Raw genomic sequence first — 21,635 nt, forward strand, 5'->3', positions numbered from 1 at the left:
TCATCAGAGCATAAATCGGAATAATCTATTTAATCAAGTTCTAGTCTAATATTGTTGGAGATATGTCTGTTTCTCATGAAGCCGGATTGAGTCTCATCAATTATGTGGTCCAAAACAGTTTTTATTCTTTTAGCAAACACCAATGCAGATATTTTATAATCATTATTAAGTAAGCAAATTGGACGCCAGTTGTCAATGAGGAGTAAATCTTTCTTTGGTTTTGGTATTAGAGTTATGAGGCCTTGTGTTAAGGTAGGAGGAAGGGATTCATTGCCTATACATTCTAAGAAAAGACCGAGGAGGAAGGGTGCAAGCTGTTTAGAGACTGTTTTATAGAATTCAGAGGTAATACCATCAGTGCCTGGAAACTTATTAAGCTTGAGGTGTTCAATAGCAGATATAACTTCCTGTAGTTAGTGGTTTGTCACAAAATTCTTTCAAATCAGTGTCGATTGGCTTAGTTTCTGTAAGAGACCCTAAAAATTGACAGGTGGATTCTTCACTATATTTTGATTCATATAATTTGGTATAGAAATCTGAACAATATTTAGCTATTTTTCGAGGGTCATCTGTAATGTTCCCATCAATATTTAATTTTTGTATTGTGTTATTTTTAGCATGAAATTTTTCAAGTCGAAAAAAATAAGCAGTATTCTGTTCACCTTCCTCCAGCCATCTTCTTCTGCTTCTCACAAAGGCCCCCTCAGCTTTCAGTCTATAAATATCATCAAGTTTGATTTGTAGACTGGTTAAGTGTTGATGTTCACTTTCAGTTAAATTTCCAGGTATTTTTTGTGTTATTGATGTTATTTCTGAAATTAGATTTTCTTCTTCAACTTTTTTAGCTCTAGTGATCGAACTTCCGTATGCTCTCAAGAATTTTGATAATTCAAACTTTAAGAGTTCCCAATTACTCCAAAAATTTTTTCTAGTAAAGATTTATGCCAAAAGCGTTCAATTAATGAATGGACAGTTTTGGATACAGCATCGTGTTTAAGAATAGAGCTGTTCAGTTTCCAATATGAACCTCTATGGTGAATATTAGGCTTTAGAGAGATTTGTATTGAAATTGCTTTGTGGTCTGTTAAAGGAGTAGTGAGGATATTGACATTGATAAGGTTGCTATCAAAACAAGTGGAAACCAACCAAAAGTCTATGCGTGATAAACTAGTAGGTGCTTTATTGCTCCAAGTATATGAACTCACATCAGGATTTTTTTGCCTCCATATATAAGTTATATCCAGACCATCCAGAGCAATACTGAAATCCCCCCCATCACTATCATTGCATTTGGATATTTAGAGAGCCAGTGTGAAAAACGAGATTCCAAAACATCAAGTAATAAATCATTTTCACATTTTAAGTTATACCCATACAGGTTAACTAGTAAGATTACAGTATCATTGATATTAATAATCAAAATAAGGAAATGGCCATTAGGATCACCTCCAGAGTGTAAAATGCCTCCATCAAAGGAATTCTTCAAGATAGCAGCACCTGCTGCTCTTTCTGAGCCATGCGATAACCAAATATCATTGCCCCACTGCGCTTTCCATAACTGTGTATCGTTCTTAACTGAATGTGTCTCTTGGAAAAAAGAAAAGTCAGTTTTTTGCTGCTTTGCAAATAGAAATAAGGCTTTTCGTTTGATATTCTGTCTCAACCCCCTGGTGTTAAGAAAAAAAACAGAAAAAGACAATGTAACAAAGAAGTACTATGGACAAGTACTATAAAAAGTAGAAAATCTCGAGTACTAGAAAAATGTAGAGAACAATTTCTATCCCTTAACAATAGAGAACAACAAAACTTTATAATCTAGTGTTAAACAATCTCCTCATGAGGTAGACGATACCAGTGGCTTTAGTGACTTAAGTTCAATGTTAGATCTTCAGTAGGCCTCAGTAGTCCTCTTGGAGCATATGAACAGTTTTAAGTGTGGAGTACAATAAAGGGTCATGAGTCCACGCAAAGAAAAAAAAAAAAGCCGAAAAATTAAGATTCAGGAAAAAAGAGAGAGAATGTATCACGTCATCTTGTGCTCGAAGGTCATGACTTCAGTAAACTGTAACTTGTCATCTTGGAGGAAGTCATAGGAAATTTTAGGTGTGGGAAGCCCACACCTAAAAGCTCATCATGATGTGTCCATTTGGGAGCGATCAAGCTGCTCTGGGCGTACCTCCTTTCCATCAATGATGACACGGGTACCTGCAAAGTGTGCCTTCTTCCCTTCTTTCTTTGCAGCTTCAATCATTGGCCACAGCTTGTTTCATATTGCTTTGTCAGCAGCAGTTAAATCTTGAGCAAATCTCAGCTTATTGTTTTTAAGGTATTCACTTTTTTTGGCCATCCTTCACAGAAGGTCTCTTGCAGATCTATTTGTGAAGCGGATAAGGGTTGTCCTAGGCCTCTTTGTTGACCCTTGGTTTCTTCCTAGGCGGTGGACAATATCAATGTTATCTGTAATTTTTTGCTGAGAGCCAGGTACCATAGTACAGTAGATGTTGATAACCTTGGCCTTGATATCTTCAGGGTTACCTTCAGGGACACCATGGAGTCTGAGGTTCCATCTCCGTCCGTATCTCTCAGTCTCATTAAGCTTAAGTTGCAGTTCTGTTATTTGTTGGTCATATTTTTCACTGGCAGTTTTGACCTTTCTCATATCAGTTTTTAGTGACTCTTAGTGACTTTAGTGAGCGGTGAGTTTGCTACATTCAATGCTCTTGCTTAGCTTATTTAGTCTATTAAATAAACAAAATAAGCTCAGAAAATATCAAGAGAGGAAATATTTTTACACTGATTTCCCTTATTAAACAGAAAAATATAAAAATAGTTCTTTTACTGAACTAGCTAGCTTACTTGCTTGTTAACTCATTGTAAAACACACTTAATTCAGACTCAACAGAAACAAAATAAAACTCACCAAAACCATGTGGCTTCTTGCTGCCTCCTGATCCCACTGTGTCTTTGTCGTCCCTGCAGTCAGAGTCCTGATGGTAGCTGCTGTTAGTCATCTCTGTACTGTGTCCCCTGTTGTGAAACTGCCTGATCGGTCTCACGGGCTGTCTTTGGTCACAGTCCAGCTTTGCTTGTTGAGAGCCTGCTCAGACCGGATATGTTGCGCCATTGCTAGCTAGCTATCGGTAGCTACAGTTAGCGTTAGTGTGTGGTGATATGCAGCCCCCTATTTGTATGAATTTGGCAGGCAATTTTTAAATATTGCAACTTTAAGAATAATTTATATTATATTATATTATGACAAATTATGAGGTAATTACTAGTTTATTTAGGTATTTTTCCAGAACAATTTCCAACTTTTAATTAATTTTAACTAACTGATTACAATTTTTTAGCTGTGATCAAATTATCATATCATATTCTCAGTTCTGACGTTTTCCCTCACTAAATATTTGCACATTATTTGTGTGGACAGCAAATTACCCGGTAATTATTATTTATTGACTGGCCTCTAATTTACGGGGTTACTTTCAAACTGTATGGCTACTATCCACTCTAGCTGTTCTTAATGTTGAGGTGCTGGTAATACAATTTATTTTCATTCATTTTGCATTTTATTCTCCCTTTTTGCAGAAGTCCAAATCCAAAGTGTCCAGAGAGCTGTCAGACTTGGTGGTTTACTGCAAGAGCGTGCACTTCCATGGCTTTGCGCATGCTCAGTTACACGCCAAATGTTATGAAATGTCCTCATTCTCTGAATCCAAGGCAAAGAAGCTCGCTAAGGAAGCAGGTACCATGAGCATGAGAGAACATGAGGTGTATTTTGGAATCAAGATAAAATAATATGCCTGTTGCATAACTAATATACATGTATCAACACAGTGTATTTTTTCTATTATTTATAACTGAGTCATAGATAGAGAAACAGGTGGATTTGTCTGTGTTAATGCTATAGGATGTTGTCTTTCTTCTCTTCAGGGACAGACTTTGTGCAGCACAACACTCGGCAGCTGAGCAGGATCTACCCCAGTGGCCTGAGGACAGATTCTTCCAACTATAATCCCCAGGAAATGTGGAATGTGGGTTGTCAGATAGGTGAGCGGAAGGTTGCCCCTCTGCTGGTTAAAGCAAACTTTTCCTCTAAAATCACAGATGTCTCCTGTTATAATACCAGAGTGTTCTGATAAGATAAGATACGATAAGATAAGATGAACTTTATTGATCCCACACTGGGGAAATTCACTTGTCACAGCAGCTCAGCAGTACAGATAGAAAGTGACAATAAGTACTTAAAAATATTAAGATAAAAAGAAGAAAGATATGTATGTACATATCAGTTTAAAAATATAAAATCTAAGAAATATAAAATTTAAAGTAATAAGTACAGGACTGTACACACAGACTATTTACAATATATACACCTTCCACTGTAAACTTGTTGCCTTGAAGAGGCAGATTGCACAAAGGGTATGATAGATTGCACTAGATATTAGTGTTAGCAGCAAGAGATTTAACAAGTGAGAGATTTAACAAAGTGAACATACAATATTGCACAAGGAATATGTAGCAGACCTAACAGTGCTACATTAAGTCACGCTGTTGTTGGTGTTGAAAAGTCTGACAGCTGATGGGATGAAGGACCTGCGGTAGCGCTCCCTCTTGCACTGTGGGTGCAGCAGTCTGCTACTGAACGAGCTGCTCAAGGCTCTTACAGTCTCATGCAGGGGGTGAGAGGTGTTGCCCATGATAGAAGTCAGTTTTGTTAACATCCTCCTTTCACCCACCTCCTCGATGGTCTCCAGGGGACAGTCCAGGACAGAGCTGGCCCTCCTGACCAGCTTGTTCAGTCTTTTCCTGTCCCTCTCTGTTCTTCCACAGCCCCAGCAGACCACTGTATACAGGATGGCAGATGCTACCACAGTGTCATAGAAAGTTCTCAGCAGTGTCCTGCACACACCAAAGGACCTCAGTCTCCTCAACAGGTGAAGACGACTTTGGCCTTTCTTGTACAGGGCGTTGGTGTTAGTGGACCACTCTCCCACAATCTCAATGTCCAAACCCTGGATGTTCACTGGGGTAGTCTGGGGCGCGTTCCTGCGAAAATCCACCACTAACTCCTTTGTCTTGCTGGTGTTGATGTGGAGGTGGTTGACCCCACACCATTTGACAAAGTCAGTGATGACACTCCTGTACTCCAGTTCATTCCCTCCAGACACACATCCTACGATGGCAGTGTCATCAGAGAACTTCTGGAGGTGGCAGCTGTCCGAATTGTGTCTGAAGTCTGACGTGTACAGTGTGAAGAGGAAGGGGGCGAGGACTGTCCCCTGGGGGGGGGCCCCCGTGCTGCAGACTACCACATCAGACACACAGTCACTCACTGCCACCCCTGCCCCCCTCTCCAGGGATGTTAGGTCAGGTCAGAGTCAAATACAGAATATCACCTCCTCAGCGGGAGGAATTTGACAGGATGCTTCCTGTAATACAGATGTCTTTTGTGGATGAAAGAGTCTTCTGCTGGACTTCACAGTCTGAGAAATCATGTGATTCAATCAGCCACACTTAATTTCATTATTTCCTTTCTTCCTCTTTCCCAAAGTGGCTTTGAACTTCCAGACAGCTGGCCTGGAAATGGATCTGAATGATGGGCTGTTCAGACAGAACGGCTGCTGTGGCTACGTCCTCAAGCCTGACTTCATGAGAGACGGCAGCACTCAGTTCTGTCCAGAGAAACCAGAGGAGCGGCAAGGCTACAAACCACTGCGCTTATCCATACAGGTTCAGAACTACATGAAAGTCTATTTGCTTTATGGTGGCAATGCGTAGCTACTTCTGTCAGTGTGTGTAACTGTGTAAATGTGAGGCAAGGTGTTGCAGTAAGTTAGCACATAACATCAGAAAAACACTGAAACCCAGTAAGACAAATCATGTGCCCTTCTGTGCAAGAACAGCACAGCATTTTCAGTATCTAATATGGAAATATATTTGTGTTTCTCAGGTGATCAGTGGGCAGCAGCTACCAAAGGTGAATCAGAAGGAGGGCTCTATTGTAGACCCCCTGGTCAGGGTGGAGATCTTTGGAGCACCACGTGATCAGAGCAAGGAAGAGACGAGTCACATTAACAACAATGGTGAGTGTTTTCAGCAGAGAGGTGACCTAGTCATGATCCAACACGTAGAGATAGGTGAACAAAAAAGGGACCTTGGTTTGGAAATATTTCACAGCGGTGAATGAAAATGTGTGGTTTGGAAGGCTGTTCACTACAAATTTGTTCAAACGCAACAAAACACTGTAACGCTGGGTCTGGATACTGTCTCTTTTGAGACAGTATATTGAGGATAATTCTCATCACGAGAGAGAGAACCTGGGGCAGCAACAGAAAAGAGGAAAGAAGGAGGAGGAGGGAATGTCCCAGCATCCAGAACCACAACACAGAGAGGCATGATTATCTCTATATGTAGTAGTTAAATTAATATTTGAGTCATATAGGATCTCAAGCATTAATCTTAAGCAAAGTTACATTTTCAAACTATAAATGCCCATCAATAGCTCTTATTTTGATAGATCAGTTAAATATATATTCAGAGATCAAGTAATACATTCACTCCATTGAAACACATTATCTAAATTAATCAGATTCCTTAATTTTGATGGAATTGAAAAAAAGAAATCAAAGCTGAAATATTAAAATGGCTCAATATAATAATAACATTTTAATGTAACTGTGAAAGGACTGTGAAGATTTGGCCTATTGATGATGCATTCACATTATAAATAATAGCACACTGCTCTCCTCTACATGAAAATACATAAGGTGCTTTTAAGAATAAAAAGTATTGATGTCAGCGATTCTGGCCTTAAATTAATTTGTATTGGATCGAAAACAAATGTGGGATTGCCCAGCCCTGTCAGCAGGCTAACTATGTTAATATTAGCCTCGATTTAGCATTCTTTGCGCAGCTTCAAATCTGAAATGAAGCTGGATGTTTTTGCATTTCCGTCTGTAAATTTCAACCTCTGCATTTTGCATACTACAGGTCATTTTTTGTTGACCACCTTGTAGTTTTTGTAGTAAATGAAATTATTTTTGGTATTATTTTCTCCAGCTGGGGCTCAGTAACATAATGTTAGTTTAGTATTAATGTTAGTTAGTATGTTTCTCTCCTGCAACTTGAAATACTCACTCCTCTACTGCCCTCTACCTGCAGGTTTTAACCCAGTGTGGAATGAAACTTTGAATTTTGTCATCCACACCCCTGAGCTGGCCCTGGTTCGCTTTGTGGTAGAGGACTACGATAAGGCTTCCAGGAACGACTTCATCGGACAGTTCACTCTTCCGTTTACATGCATGCAAGCAGGTGAACAAAGAGTACAGTGTGCCAAAAGCGTGGCATGCATTATGATCATTACAATCATTGTTATAATGAATTATAATATCATTATAAGTTACTGCAAGTGGCCAGTGGGTGCTTTAAGTGAAGTAATTAAAATTCCCCAATGAAATAATAACACTAACCATAAGCCTGCCTCTGTTGTTTCTCACTGAAGGAAAAAAAACATTGATAAGTCAAATAGCTTATGCATTTAACAATGATATAATCAATCAATATTACTTCAATAAATGTACATCTGCTATTAATCTTTTCTTTTAATTTCACCATTCCATAAGTATTGGGATTAAGGTTATATATTATATTATATTATATTATATATATTATATTACAATATACCATGGTCCATGCAAAAAAATTAGTGAGTGACAGCAATAAGTAACCATGTTACTGTTATTGTTATACATCATTATGAATATTTATGAGTGCTTCTACAGTAACTATAAATTTTAAGCATGTGACAACGCCAGAAACTCAAGGCATGATAATATGATGGTAACAAGTCCACGATAGGATATTTATCACAATATTCATTCATTCATTTTCTGTAACTGCTTATTCCGTAAGGGTTGCAGGCTGCTGGAGCCTATCCCAGCTGACATTGGGCGAGAGGCGGGGTTCACCCTGGACAAGTCGCCAGTTCATCACAGGGCTGACACATAGACAGACAACCACTCACACTCACATTCACACCTACGGGCAATTTAGAGTCACCAATTAACCTAGCATGCATGTCTTTGGACTGTGGGAGGAGGCCGGAGAACCTGGAGAGAACCCACGCAGACACGGGGAGAACATGCAAACTCCACACAGAAAGCCAGCGAGCCAGGGGATCGAACTCAGGACCTTCTTGCGGTGAGGCGGCAGTGCTAACCACTGCACCACCGTGCCGCCCTTTATCACAATATATATATATATGTATGTATGTATATATATGTATATATATATATATATATATATACATACATGGAAAAAAAGTATTTTATTAAATAATAAATCTGATGTCTGCAGCATTTTTGTCAAATAAAAATTTACCACCCAAAAATAACAAAATGTTTTTTTTCTCTGAAAGTGCTGCTGCTTTCCCTTTTCACTAAAATAAAATAAAAGTAGCCATCCGTAACCTAAGCATGTGCAAAATAACAGGCATGAACTGTTTGGCAACGAATGCTTGAATTATATATAATCGCAAAAACAAAAACAATACAGCTGTCAGTAACAACCCTTTTATAAGATAAAAGTAATACAATAAAATGGAATGTTACAGTAGATATCTTCATAGTCCAGTATCAAAACATTTTTACACACGATATATTGTTACATCCTAATAATTATACAGTGAAATAAGCCGATTATAACACATTATAAGTATGTTTATAGTGCAGTACAGACATGGGTGTCATAGAAAGTGTTAACATTAAATCATACGTTGTGTCAAACATCAGATGCATTAGACTCAGGATTCACTAAATACACTTGGTTTGAAAGCTTTTTCTGATCCAAACTCGTCTCGTTGTCTTTCTGTCTCCAGGATATCGTCACATACACCTGCTGTCTAAAGATGGAACGGCCATCCCTCCCTCCTCCCTCTTTGTCAACATCAGTATCTCTGAGCTCACATGAGGACGTCTGAGTGTGAAGTCTGAGGTGGTCACATGTCCTGTGTTTCCATTTTACCGATGAGGGATGAGAGCAGAATGCATGCACTAACACTTTTATCCGATATTGGACATTTGCCAGGCTGAAGCAGGGCATCAACAGGACAGTGAAAACTGTCTTGTATTGAACATTCCCAACTTACTTAAAGCTGCTACAAGGAACTTTAATATTTTTGAGTTTTTTTCAGCCCTGTGGACAAAAGTGGGAGTGTTTTCACCATAATAAGCATAAAATAACATCAGAAATAAAATTATTTAAATGAAAATCTCTTCCTGCTACTTTTATGGGGCTAAAATACAACTTGGCATAACTTTGGCTGGGAAAATGTAAACACAGGCTTGTTTCATCCATTTCAGACTCCATCCTGATGGCAGGCATTAAGAACAACTACAGAGAAATAACCATTCTTCTTGCTGATGGCCCTGTTTACATATCACTGCAAGCTTTTAAATGTTCATTGTTTATGAATGAATGACTGAAGGACTGCTGCATGTCTAAATACACAGCTGTTTGCCTTTAAATGTACTGTATAACTAACAGTACCCAGGAAGTAACCGAAGGTGTCTGGTCAACAGCATTAAAATGTAATAATAAAGTGAAAAATGCCAAATACCAGTATTATACACCTATTAACTAAGTGCTCATAGCTTCGCATCATGTTAAGTAATAATTAAGTGCCTGCTAGAGTTTTTTTCCATCTACTAATGTAAAACTTTGACAAGATTATGTTGTGTACATACTGTATGTACAGTATAGGCCTGAAGATACATGTAATACTTTTTCTGGATGGTTCAACATCTTGGAGTAAAATTCTGTCTTTAACAAACAGTTTGGACTCATTGACTGTTCAAGTTCATTTATTCACTGTATATACTATAGTTCTTTATCACAAGCACATATCAAAGAACTGCAAATAAAACATGGTTCCTTTTCCACAGAGCACCCATTCCTTTCAGTCCACTTTCTCTCACTTAACAGAGTACTGATTAGCCTTTTACAGCACAGTAACATCTGGTGTTCAGATACAACCCTGATTCCAAAAATGTTGGGACACTGTGTAAAGCATGAATGCAATAATTTGTAATTCCTTTTTGACCCATATTCAACTTAAAACAGTACAAAGAAGATTTTTAATATTTTATGTCATGAATGTCATACATTTTTGTCTACATATGCTTATTCTGAATTTGAGGCCCGTGACACGGTCCAAAAAAGTTGCAAGGGGGGCAACAAAAGACTGGGAAACCTGTGAAATGCTAAAAAAAAACCTGTTTGGGACATTTATAAGGTAAACACGAAATTGGTAACAGGTGTAAGTATCATGATTGGGTATGAAGGGGGCATCCTTTAATGTCTCAGTCGTTTAAAAGCATAGTTGGGGCAAGATTAACCACTGTGTGAAAAACTGCACAGACAAATAGTCCAACAGTTTAAGAACAACATTGCACCATCTACAATCCATACAATCCATCCAACATATGCTGCCATCCAGACATCTTTTTTCAGCAAGATAATGCCAAGAAACATTCTGGACGTGTTTCAACATCATGGCATGAGGTACTAGACTGTCTACCAGCATTATGAAGCGCAAGTCATGTGCAAAGAATTTCACTTGCAAAATTTCAACAATTAGTGTTCCCACTTTCCAAAAGGTTACTGGGTGTTGTTGAAAGAAAACATGATGCTGAAAGTGGTAAACATGCTGCTGACCCATTTTTGAACGTTTCAGGCATCAAATTCTAAATAAACCTATATTTACCAAAAAACAATAAGGTTTATCAGTTTGAACATAAAATACTTTGTCTTTGTACTGTGTTCGATTGAATATTGGTTGAATGGGAAATTTATTTAGATTTTACACAGCATCCCAACTTTTTTGGAATCAAGGTTCCATAAATATTGACACATATGTCAATAACTTCCTTTTGGCAGTGAGAGCCATCTATAATATGATCTTTTGTGCACTCTCTTCAGCGTGTCATTTCGGTGTCTTCCCCTCTTTGCAAAACCTCTTCAGCTACTTCCTCATCAGCCGTCCCTTCCACCTCCTCTTCTTCTGCTACTGCCCTCTCATCCAGTGACCCCTGCAAGGCCTCCTTCAGGGTCAGGCTGACTGCCTCAGAGTCCCTCACCACCCCGTGCTCAACTGACATCTCCGGATGGTGCCTCTGCAGATGCTTGACCACCTGAAACTTCTGTTTGGCTCTGTAAGAGCAGTGGCAGCAGCAGAAAGGCTGCTGCTTGGTGTGCGAGAGGTAGTGATGCCTGAGACCAGCCGGCCACCTGAAGGCCTTGTGGCACAAGCCGCACGTGTAGGGTCGGTCGTCACTGTGTTGACGCTGGTGGGTCTTCAGTATGAAACTAGTTTTGAAGGCTTTGCCGCATTTCTCGCAGACATAAGGGCGCATGTCACAGTGCTGTGTGTCCCGGTGGGCACGGAGAGCATCCGCTCTGTTAGTGCGATAGTCACACTCATCACAAGCATATGGCTTGTCCCCTGCAGACAACAAAGACATTGTTTTTTCTATCAAGCATTATAAAACATTTAGAGGGACAGTTCACCCCAAAATCAAAAATAAATATTTTTCCTCTCCCCTGGAGTGCTTTTTATCTATTGAGATTATTTGTGTGTGCCAACTAATGCCAGCTGAGCAGAAAAGGTTTAATTTCTGCTCCTTTGAGAAAAATTGTATAGCTTTCACACGCAGCTCAGAATTAATGGAGCCAGTATGGCCAGATAAGAGATTAAGAAAAGATTAAGATTGAAAAAACAGACAGCAGCACAGTAAGGAAAAATGCCTTGCAGCAACTGGCAGATTTTGTTGTTGTTTTAATGGATCAACTGGAGTGAAAGAAAGGCACACCATAAAACTCCATAAATTACTTTGTCTGTCCCTTAACTTTCACTCAATCATTTTACAGGTTAAACCTCCTAAAGTGTAAGTTTAAGTTAATACAGGATCACATTTTAAATTGGTGTTTAAAGTTTTCTTGCAACAGAATTAAATTTAATCTAGGTTTAGACTAAAGGTTAAAATGTAATCTTTCCTAAATTTAAGATTTAAATTCAAGTTTAAAAGCTTGGTTCAGCACAATTTAAAGTTAAGCCATGATTTAATCTGGTTTGTAAATGAATCCTTCTCTTTGCAATCCAGCCAAAAAAATACAATCTTCAGCCTTTATGTCTTGCTGATACCTGTGTGCTTGGTCATGTGGTACTTCAGCTGAGTCGCCCACTTGCATTTGTAGCCACACTGCAGACAAAGGTACTTCTTCTCCTCTTGGTGAACCCTCATGTGAAGCTAAAATTTCATATAAAACATAGAAATATAAAAGAACATCTTATTGTTTTCATTACACTTTGGTTTTGGGAAAAAGTCAATGTCATATTATATACAGGGATTATACATATTACTTCTGTTTATTACAATAGTAATGGTAGTATGGTAACAATTATATGTTTGTAACTGCAATGTGACAGTATTGGTTCTTCCTCTTGCTACATTAATTCAGCTTAATGTCACATCAGTTGTAATCAGGTTATCTTATTTCAGCTTTTGTCTGAACAAACCAAAAGCTTTCCTTACTGCCAATTGAAGAAATGGTTTGAAGAAACGGTCTCTGTTCTTTCTTGGCCAAAGTTAGATGAGATTTATACCACTTTAATGACTGTCCACTGGTTAGCTTGGCTCAGCATGAAGACTGAGAACAGGGGAAAACAGCATGCTAAGCTCTGTCCACAGTTAACAAAAAGTGGCTACCAAGTGTGAAAGCCAAATGTTGTTGTCTTCAGGGGTCTATGTTCTAGACCAGTGATTCCCAACGTGTGGGCTGCAGCCCCCTGATGGGGTGTGAAAGTACTACAGGTGGACTGTGAGACGACATTAAAATTGAAAAAATTGAAGAAGTGATCATAACTATTAAAAGAAAGCCATGGGGATTTAATTACATGTTATTCTTCATTTATCTTTATCTGTATTTGTTGACCCGTCACATTAACACTGGTTTTGTCTCTTAAATCTCAACATTAGTACAACTAGTCTGGAGTGTTGATCAGAGTTGTGATTAAAGCTTCAGGTGGGCCTCATAAGATCTTCAGATTTCTAATTGGGCCCTGGCACTTTTAAGTTGGCAGTAAGGAATGGTGGTTCTAGAGCAGTTCTTGGCGAGGCACAGTAACTTGTCCTGGAGTCTCAGCCACCCACCATGAAAAAACAATGTGTTGTTAGGGCACTGTTTCCAGTCTTTATGCTAAGCTAACCATATCCTATTTTAGCTTCATATTGGATGGGATCAGTGAATAAGCAGTGAATAAGCATATTTCCCCCAAATTTTACTTTTAAAAAATATATATATATATTGGCCAGTATTGATTTTTTACTCTAACACAAACTTTTTGAAGTATACCTTGGTTAATTGTGACCAAGACATAGACTCACAAAAATATTATTACTGTTGTTGTGTCATGTTTCAAATAAAACAGCTCTTTTAATGAACTTTTATCTTGCAAACAATAAAATCATCCTATAAACTTTGAGCTTACCTTCAATCTTGAAGGGTCAGCACAGGTGTAACTGCACTGCTCACAGCTGTAAGGCTTCTCCCCAGTGTGTATGCGAATGTGCCACGTGATCTTCTGCTTGTTACGAGTTGAATACTCGCAGTTGGTGCATTTGTACAGCCGCTTGCCTCCATGTGAACGGAGGTGCTGCTCTAACACCAGCTGATGCCGACAAGCAAACTGGCAGGTGCTGCACTTGAGAGGCTTGTCCTCTGGAGATCCCTCCTCGTGGTCATTCAAAAGGTGTTGCCCTAACAGCTGCCTTGTTTTGGTAGCAAAGGGGCAGAGCTGACACTGATGTGCCAGGTGGGTTCTCTGGTGAATTGTAAGGCTTTCCTTTGTCTTAAAAGACTCCTGGCAGGAGGTGCACTTAACCTGTGAGTGCCTGCTCTCTTGGTGGCTCTTCAGCATGACCTCACTGCTACACGTGTAATCACACTGCTTGCATGAGAAACAGACCTGGAGCTGGTGCACACGTTTACAGTGGTTTCTTAGCGCAACTTCGGAACTAAACTGAGCATCACAGTGAGTGCAAGGATGGTGTAATTCCCCCATGTGGCATCTGAGATTGTGCCGTCTAACATCATCAAACGTGTAGCCATTGAAGTCACAGAGCGAGCAGAAGTGTGTAGGTTGCTTGTCGTGGATGCGCATCTTGTGCTGGCGCAATTTGGTCACAGCTCCAAAGGTCTTTTCACACATATCGCAACTGTGACGACCAACTCCTGTGTGAAGAGACTCATGCTCTTCCAAGCGATAGTGCCTTGTGGTGCTGAAAGGACAGTATCGACAACGGTGTGGTCGCGCACCTTTGTGCTTGAGCGCAATATGATGGGCCATGCATCGCTCTTGTTTACAGGTGAATGTACAGTGCTGGCAATGCAAATGTTTAGGTTTAGCGACACCACGCTGTTTTTTGTTATGAACATACAGGACGTGACGGGTCAAAGACATTTTCGATTTTGCAACAAACAAACACATGGCGCATTGGACTTCATCCTGCTTCAAGCAGCCTCTCTTTTCATGACAGTCCAAAGCTCTTTTTTGATTGCACTTAAATCCACAACTTGGACAAGAGAAAATCTCATGTTTCTCAGAAACTTTCCCAGTTCTTTCATTGTGTTCTTCCTCCAAGTCCTCTTTAGCTTTGACCAACTCGTTACCAGGTTCATTATTTACCCCTGAAATTATCTGATTCTCTCTTTTGCTTAAGATTTTCCTGCAGGTTGACAGATGGCGTTCAACTGTTGCGAGCTTGACTGATAAAAAGCTGCACAGCTTGCATTTGAATTTCCCATCTTTTTTTGTGTACAGAGACTTAAGTGGAACATTTCTTTCTTTGTTACTGGAAACAAATTGCTTTTTTGTAAGATGAACTTTCGTAAGTCTTTTTGTCTGAAGTTTGTTTTGCTGGTGTCCTGATTCACTGGATGTAAAAGCATTATAATCATTGTCTTTACAGTTTGTTAAATGAAATGTATGTACTTCTGCTTCTTGCTGAGGAAATTCCTGATCATTGGGATCCGTGCAAATCCTATCATGTGAAGATAGAAGCTCCATCTGATTGGAACTTGCTCCCTCATCCAGTTGTTTGGATCCTTCCTGAGCTACAGTAGAGTTGTCTTCTGTAACCAAACATGTATTTGAAATGCCTACAAATGTCCTTGTTTTTCGTGGAAGTGCTGGGCACTTTTTTGCAAGGTGGCTATCAAGGCCTCGCTTCTGTTTGAACTGTGCACCACAGGCCTGGCACTTGTGTCCCTTTGCTCTACCATGGCACAAAGCCTGGCAGTGGTATTTCAAAGCAGTCTCCTTACTGGTTACATATGAGCACTTGTCACAGCGATAGACGTCTTTGGTTGGCAACACAAGCATCTGCACCCGACCCTCCAAAACCATGGCTTCAGCTTGGTCCTTGTCATGCTTCTTCACAGCTTTCAGACGAAGCTCAGATTCTAATGTCTGCGTTTGCTCGGATGGAAAAGTGGAACCATTTGTTCCACCATCTTCCTCCTCATCAGGTGCTTGAGCCTGACACTCCCCAGGCTCAACTGGTTGACCAGTATTAGGGTCATGGTTGTCATCTAAGTCACTTTGTTCACATTCTGCATCTGCCATAGCTACATCATCTTCCTCTGATGAAGATGTAGAGAAGTCAGCCTTCTCTTGTGAAATGTCTGATCTATTACAGTTTAAACCAGGCAAGGTGGGAGTTTGATTGGTGCAAGTTTCTTCCTCATTTTGCACAGACGGGGTCTGATAGTCACTGGTTGATAGTGTCGTTAAAACAAGAGTACAGTACTCCTCAGGACTATTTACAGATGAAGGGCTGTCTGAAATACCTCCGTTAACAACCTCTTGAGAAACAGCATCAAAAGCATCCACAGACTCAACAGTTTGTGAGCCACTTACAGTTTCTTTGCTGCCACTGTGATCTGCTGACCCAGGAAGATCAGATTCTATTTGAGATGGTGCAGGTTCTTCAGAATTGGATTGTTCAGACTGTTCATGAGCTGTTGTGGGCTTATTGTAGAAGTCCTGTAAGAACTCAGTTGAGTTCCTCTCCTTCTCCTTTGCAGCATAGTTCTCTAGCCATGCTTTGTCCCCTGGTACATACCCATGAGTCTTCCTCTTGTGCAGGAAGAGGCTGATGCTACTGAACGAGGAATAGAAGCAGAGGGCACACCGAAATTCTTTCAGCTTGGTGTGTTTGCAGTTCTCATGGTTTTGAAGGGCTTGTCGGTAACAGGTGGTGTATGTGCAGTATTTGCATTTAAAGACAGATGGCTGTTTGTTCTCCACAGAATGTTTGGCCAACATATGATTGCGAAGCTCGTATTTGCGCTTGCAGGCATAAGCGCAGATCTCACACATGAGTGATTTGGCCTGATGTCGTAATTTGTGGCTGTTCAGCTGGTCCATGCGGTGACAGCGGTAGGGGCACTGATCACACTGATACCTAGGAGAGGAGACAGAAAGTTTAGTCATAACAATAGCATATAGAATACTGCAAGCACTTCACCACCTCATATGCAGAGCAGAGAGATAACTCCTGCACACTATAGTACAATTTCTCTTTCATACTATCTAAATGATTACCACTGGGTGTTTCCAGTGACCAATGGACATACTACTTAGACACCTAGAAGCAAAGAGTAGATCAGTGTTACCCAAGCTCAGTATCACCCTTCGGCGCCTTAGGAAGGATCAAGGGTACAGCAAGATTGTTCATTTCCTTCATTTTATTGTCTTAATTGTCTTAATTAGAGAATGCAGTACAACCCTGAAAATACGTCATCATTTTTCTCCACCCAGTAGTGGTATAACCAGGATAAAACAATAACCAAGGCAGTATGAGAGACTACTTAAGTATCTACCTGAGGTCTCCAGCATGTTTCCTCATGTGGACATTCAGGTAGTGTTTCCATTTAGTCACATATCCACATTCAGCGCACATAAAGTTCTTGTCATCTGAGTGAGTGAGCATATGTTTAGAGAGATACGACTCATCTCGGCACCTGAAGTCACACAGGCTACACTTGTGGGGTTTCTCACCTATTACAGAAGATAAATACCAAGAGATGTTAAGCCAAGATTTGTCGCTCTTACAAGAGCTATCCAAACAACAAATGTAAAAACTGATGATCAGAAAAGAACAATCATTAAAATATTGGACATCCATTCCCTCCTCACCACTGTGCATCAGCATGTGTCGCTTCAAGCCACGTTTATGTGAGGTGACATAGCTGCACTGAGAGCAGCGATGGATCTTCTCGTTGGCGTGTAAATGTCCAGTGTGCTGCTCAAACTCCACAGGGTTAAATGTGACAAAGGAGCAAAAGTCACAGCAGAGCTTATCATTTCCTGGGTGGCCGTGCCGTTGGTGCTGGAGGAAGACGCTCTTATTGGAGCATGAGAAGTCACACTGCGAGCAGTGGTAGGCGAGGTGTGTCCCATAATGAGCCTCCATGTCCATCTCGCTTTGAAAGACGGCACCGCAGGCGTGATGGCGACACTCTGAGGCTTTGATCCCATGCACTTCAGCAGTGTGTCTCAGAAATTCTTTGCGCAAAGAACTCTGGAAAGAACAACCCTCTTGGAAGCAGGCCAGGGGCTTGCTGTCTGACAAGATGTTGTGCGTCTTCATGTGAGTCTTAAGCAACCTGCTCTGGTGAAACCTTTGACCACAGGTGGGGCAAGGATAGCTGTGACTGTTTACATCATCTTGTGTCTCTTCGGCATGCATGCTGATGAGGTGGCGCCGGATGGCGTTCCGCTCCACAGCAGAATACTCACACAAGTGGCATCGGTGAAGCTTTTCACCCGCCTCTCGGAGTCTATGTATGCGCAGCTTGCTCTTGCTGGTGAAGTAACGCTTGCAGGTGGGACACTGGAGACTGGGATCGGGAAAATGTAAATGGAGGTGCTCCTGCAGATGGGAGCGCATCTTGAAGCAGCGCCGACATTTGGAGCAGGTGTGCGTGCGATAGATGTGTTCTGATCCCTCTGCCAGGAACTCTGTTGGACAAGAATATGTGAAATTTATTTTGAACATCACGACATAAAGTTTGTGTAAAAAATAAGCATTTTTTCCACTGACCCCATAAATGATATTTCCTCTTTGTTACACTGTTATCCTCTGGTGTTTCTTGGCAACTTTCTTCTAAGAATTGCATTTGTATATTCCTAAGTTGTTTTCATAATTAGAGCATTGATAATATTAATTCATTATGCTGATAGAAACTGTATTTCAGTCAGAATTACGTTTCCCTCAAAATCTATTTGCGGTTGCTAATTAGCTGTATATAAAGGTAATTTCTAGGAGACAAGGCAGTTCTGAGTATTGTCAGATTAATGATAGCTAAATTCCATTTAGTTTCAGACACACTTTACACATCCTTGCTGCTACAAGTGAATAATGCATGTAGCATTCCTTTTGGCAGAGACAAGACACTTCATCAACAGCTCAATTTAGTTCCCTCAAGTATATTTTTTTTGTATTTAACTTTTTGTTGCAACTTCACTATCTTTAGTGCCTTATATTTTATTTTCCCCAAATCATTTGTATTTAGTAGAACTGCATGGTAAATACTGAGTAATTTTACCTTGCAGAACATAGAAGTTGCTGGTCTACAACTGCCTCAATCAGCTAGTTTGTCTATGGTATTGTGTGACTTTTTTGTTTTAAATGGTTAGATTGGATTCAGCAAAGTCACATAAACAAACCGTACTATTTTCTTAGAATCAATAATTTAAGTGGAGAAGCATCATCTATCTTTTATTTATGTCAGTAAGTGAGATGGGCAGCTTTTGTGTGGTAAATAAGTTCACAGGTGGCACAACATTCCTCGTGTGTACGTGCACTGCATAAATGATCACATAATTATTCACATATTTTATTCGAGTGAAAACATTAAGGAGAGATGTTTACTTTTGCCTTGATTATTAATTTTTGTATCTTGCACTGCTTCTTCTGAGCGGTATGTTCTAATAGGCCACTTGTATGTTTAGATATCACTGGGACTGTTTTTGTCATTTCTTTGTGTTCTATAATTTCATTTAAACTTGACAACCACTTGGTATGATCTACCAAGCAGACTGGTGTACATACCTTTGGATGGCAGTGGTGCAGCATCCACTGCTGAAAGTTTGTCTCTTTCCACTGCCTTTCTCACTCTTTTAACATTGTGTCTTTGTCTCTTAGGCTGTTCTTCATTCCTGTCTTCTGGCGATGATGATGCAGAACCTGGATTGGATATCAGCTTTCTTTTTGGCCTGCCAGACACTTGAAAGTGGGGGCTTCCATTAGAGCTTACAGCTGTGGCTGCAGTCTCATTCCCTATGAAAAGATGTACCATATTTTTAATGTAAAATCTACTTACGATCAGCAACAGAGTACTAGAGTCACGGCAGACAACATCATACCTGTGCTCTCTTTGAAAGCAGAGCACAGACTGAAATGAACGGAAAGACAGAGGAGATTTCTGCATTTGTGTAACATAATGACAACTTGCTGCAGTGTCTGTTTACCTTGAGCACAAGCTAGCAGATGGTTGTGCTCCAAGATGTGGTCGTTCAGGTCTTTTTCATTTTGAGTGACAAACTGACACTGAAAGCAGCCGAAGGGCATGTGGCCCCACGAATGTCTCTCCATGTCACCCTGTGTGACGAATGACACTTTGCAGGACTGGATGGCGCAGGGAATAAGAGTGAGACCATGCGTGGACGTCAGGTGGGTTTGATATTCCTGACGCTCTGTGCTGCTGAACTGGCAGCCTTGTTCCGTGCAGGCGAATGGGCCTTTAGGGTCATGTCCACTGTGGCTAGCTTTGAAGTGGCATTTGAGGACACCAGGCTTGGAAAAAGCCTCGCTGCACTGAGAACACTTGTAGTTCCCCAGCTGTTTTATGCTGGGTGAAGTGGTCAGTCTATCTGAAAAGGCGTAAGAGGCACACAAGTCGCTGTCTGAGAAACTCTGTCCACGTTTTTCACATTGATGAGGTTGTACTGTGTTCATTGTGTCTGAAAAAAAAAAAAGCCAGCAATAAGTTATGTGACAGATTTAAAAGAACATGGCACACATCTGTAACTCAGGCTCATGCTGTTTTTTTTGACAATTTAATATTATAATATACATTTAGCACTGCACTTGAGTACTAACTTGTGGTCCTTACTTTTTATTCCACTACATCTGTCTGACAGCTTTAGTTACTAGGTACTCATAAGATTACAATTTTTCATATCCTTCCCATTTAGATTTGTTTATTAAAGCAACAATAATTAGATGATTAATTGATTAACAGATCAAAAGAAGATTACAATTTTTCATATAATTCCCATTTAGATTTGTTTATTAAAGCAACAATAATTAGATGATTAATTGATTAACAGATCAAAAGAAAATTAGTGGCCAAATATTTTCATTACTGATTAATTGTTTCAGTCATTTTTCAAGCAAAAATGTCAAACATTTGCTGGTTCTAGCCTCTTAAATGTGATGATTCTCTGCTTTTGTTTGTTATTCCTGATGACAGTGAGTAAATGAAAAGTCTCTGGGTTTTGGACTGTTGGTTGGACAAAAAAGCAAATCTGAACACGTCACTTTGGACACTCGGAAATTGCAATGACCTTTTCCACAGTTTTTTTTTTTCACTTTAAAAACTAAACAATTAAAGGATTAATCATGAAAATAACCAGCATACTAAATCAACAATGAAAATAATTATAAATTGCAGCCATACTGGTTATTATGAATGTTCCTGATAAACCTAAGGATTAAGTGTCAATGTATGGGTTGAGATAATTCTTCTACTTCTTAAGGTGAAGAACTCATGAAAAAAAAACCCTTGGTTTAGCTGGAAGATGCATCATCACAGAGCAGAAAACATGAGATATGTGTTGGTTATCACAGGACAGATGCTACAAACATATGATGATCTTATAGAATATGGTACATTGCTGTAGATTTAACTAGACAGCTGTAAAAAGTAGTTAAATGAGCTCAGCCTGAAACATCTACAACAGTAAAATGAATGCAGCATTAATATTAATCCAAGAAAATCTTATGTAATATGACAGGAATCAGTGCTTTTGATACTTAAAGTACATTTACCTGATAATACTCAGATACCTTTTAATGAAGAAAGGTTCTGGATGCAGGACTTTATCCTGTAGTGGAATATCTTCAGTGAGATATTAGTACTTTTGCTTAAGTAAAGCCTCCTTCTTCCATCACTGAAATGATCTATTCAACACATAAAAAGAAAAAACACAACAGCCCTGTCAATGCATTGTAACCACGTAATAATGACAGATAATAATATATATACACACATACCTGGTGTGGCTAAAAACACTTCGCCGGAATATCTTTCATTATGCCAGAATTTCAACCTACTGCTTTCTATCTGAAAAACAGAAAACCAACCATTACTATTTTAACAGCGTACACTCCATATTTGCTGCTTCATAGAGGGCATACTAATTAAATAAATTCATACAAGTTTAAGCAATAGTAGTCGAGATTTCGCTTACTTTTTTTATGTCATAAAACAAACTGTTATCGATA

The 21,635-nt window shown here is 39.7% G+C and overlaps 2 protein-coding genes across 4 annotated transcripts in view; one reads left to right on the forward strand and one right to left on the reverse strand.

Moving 5' to 3' along the window:
* The window catches only part of plcd4b (phospholipase C, delta 4b), a 44,433-nt gene extending 34,993 nt beyond the window's left edge, over nucleotides 1–9,440 (forward strand). The window contains exons 10-16 of one of the 2 annotated variants that reach the window (XM_084724219.1): nucleotides 3,589–3,745; nucleotides 3,934–4,050; nucleotides 5,555–5,733; nucleotides 5,954–6,086; nucleotides 7,165–7,314; nucleotides 8,879–8,994; nucleotides 9,363–9,440. In XM_084724219.1, coding sequence (XP_084580345.1) covers nucleotides 3,589–3,745; nucleotides 3,934–4,050; nucleotides 5,555–5,733; nucleotides 5,954–6,086; nucleotides 7,165–7,314; nucleotides 8,879–8,970 — 828 coding nt within the window. In that variant the 3' untranslated portion in view covers nucleotides 8,971–8,994; nucleotides 9,363–9,440. Of the gene's footprint in view, nucleotides 1–3,588; nucleotides 3,746–3,933; nucleotides 4,051–5,554; nucleotides 5,734–5,953; nucleotides 6,087–7,164; nucleotides 7,315–8,878 lie in introns of both variants that reach the window. The other variant, XM_084724220.1, reaches the window with a different exon arrangement.
* A 1,146-nt stretch (nucleotides 9,441–10,586) lies between these two features.
* znf142 (zinc finger protein 142) lies at nucleotides 10,587–21,567 on the reverse strand. Of its 2 annotated transcripts, XM_084724218.1 has the most exons (9): nucleotides 21,405–21,567; nucleotides 21,198–21,311; nucleotides 19,598–20,089; nucleotides 19,179–19,406; nucleotides 17,261–18,085; nucleotides 16,945–17,122; nucleotides 13,550–16,526; nucleotides 12,203–12,308; nucleotides 10,587–11,503 (listed from the first exon to the last, which is right to left on the reverse strand). In XM_084724218.1, the coding sequence occupies exons 3-9, from the start codon at nucleotides 20,082–20,084 to the stop codon at nucleotides 10,977–10,979; spliced, it is 5,328 nt and encodes a 1,775-aa protein (XP_084580344.1). In that variant the 5' UTR covers nucleotides 20,085–20,089; nucleotides 21,198–21,311; nucleotides 21,405–21,567; the 3' UTR covers nucleotides 10,587–10,976. The 2 variants fall into 2 exon arrangements, with proteins under 2 accessions (XP_084580344.1, XP_084580343.1); XM_084724217.1 differs by having other exon boundaries at nucleotides 16,945–18,085.
* Between the last annotated feature and the right edge of the window lie 68 nt (nucleotides 21,568–21,635).

This window comes from Lutjanus erythropterus, chromosome 8 (genome assembly GCF_056507025.1).
Source record: "Lutjanus erythropterus isolate fLutEry1 chromosome 8, fLutEry1.hap2, whole genome shotgun sequence".
Lineage (NCBI taxonomy): Eukaryota > Metazoa > Chordata > Actinopteri > Lutjaniformes > Lutjanidae > Lutjanus > Lutjanus erythropterus.

Excerpts from the sequence above, each read along its gene's own strand:
- znf142 (XM_084724217.1), bottom strand. The coding sequence starts at position 20,084 with ATGAACACAGTACAACCTCATCAATGTGAAAAACGTGGACAGAGTTTC. Across the intron at positions 18,086-19,178 it reads TGCACCACTGCCATCCAAAG|AGTTCCTGGCAGAGGGATCA; the intron begins GTATGTACACCA and ends CTTGTCCAACAG. Across the intron at positions 16,527-16,944 it reads AAACATGCTGGAGACCTCAG|GTATCAGTGTGATCAGTGCC; the intron begins GTAGATACTTAA and ends CTCCTCTCCTAG.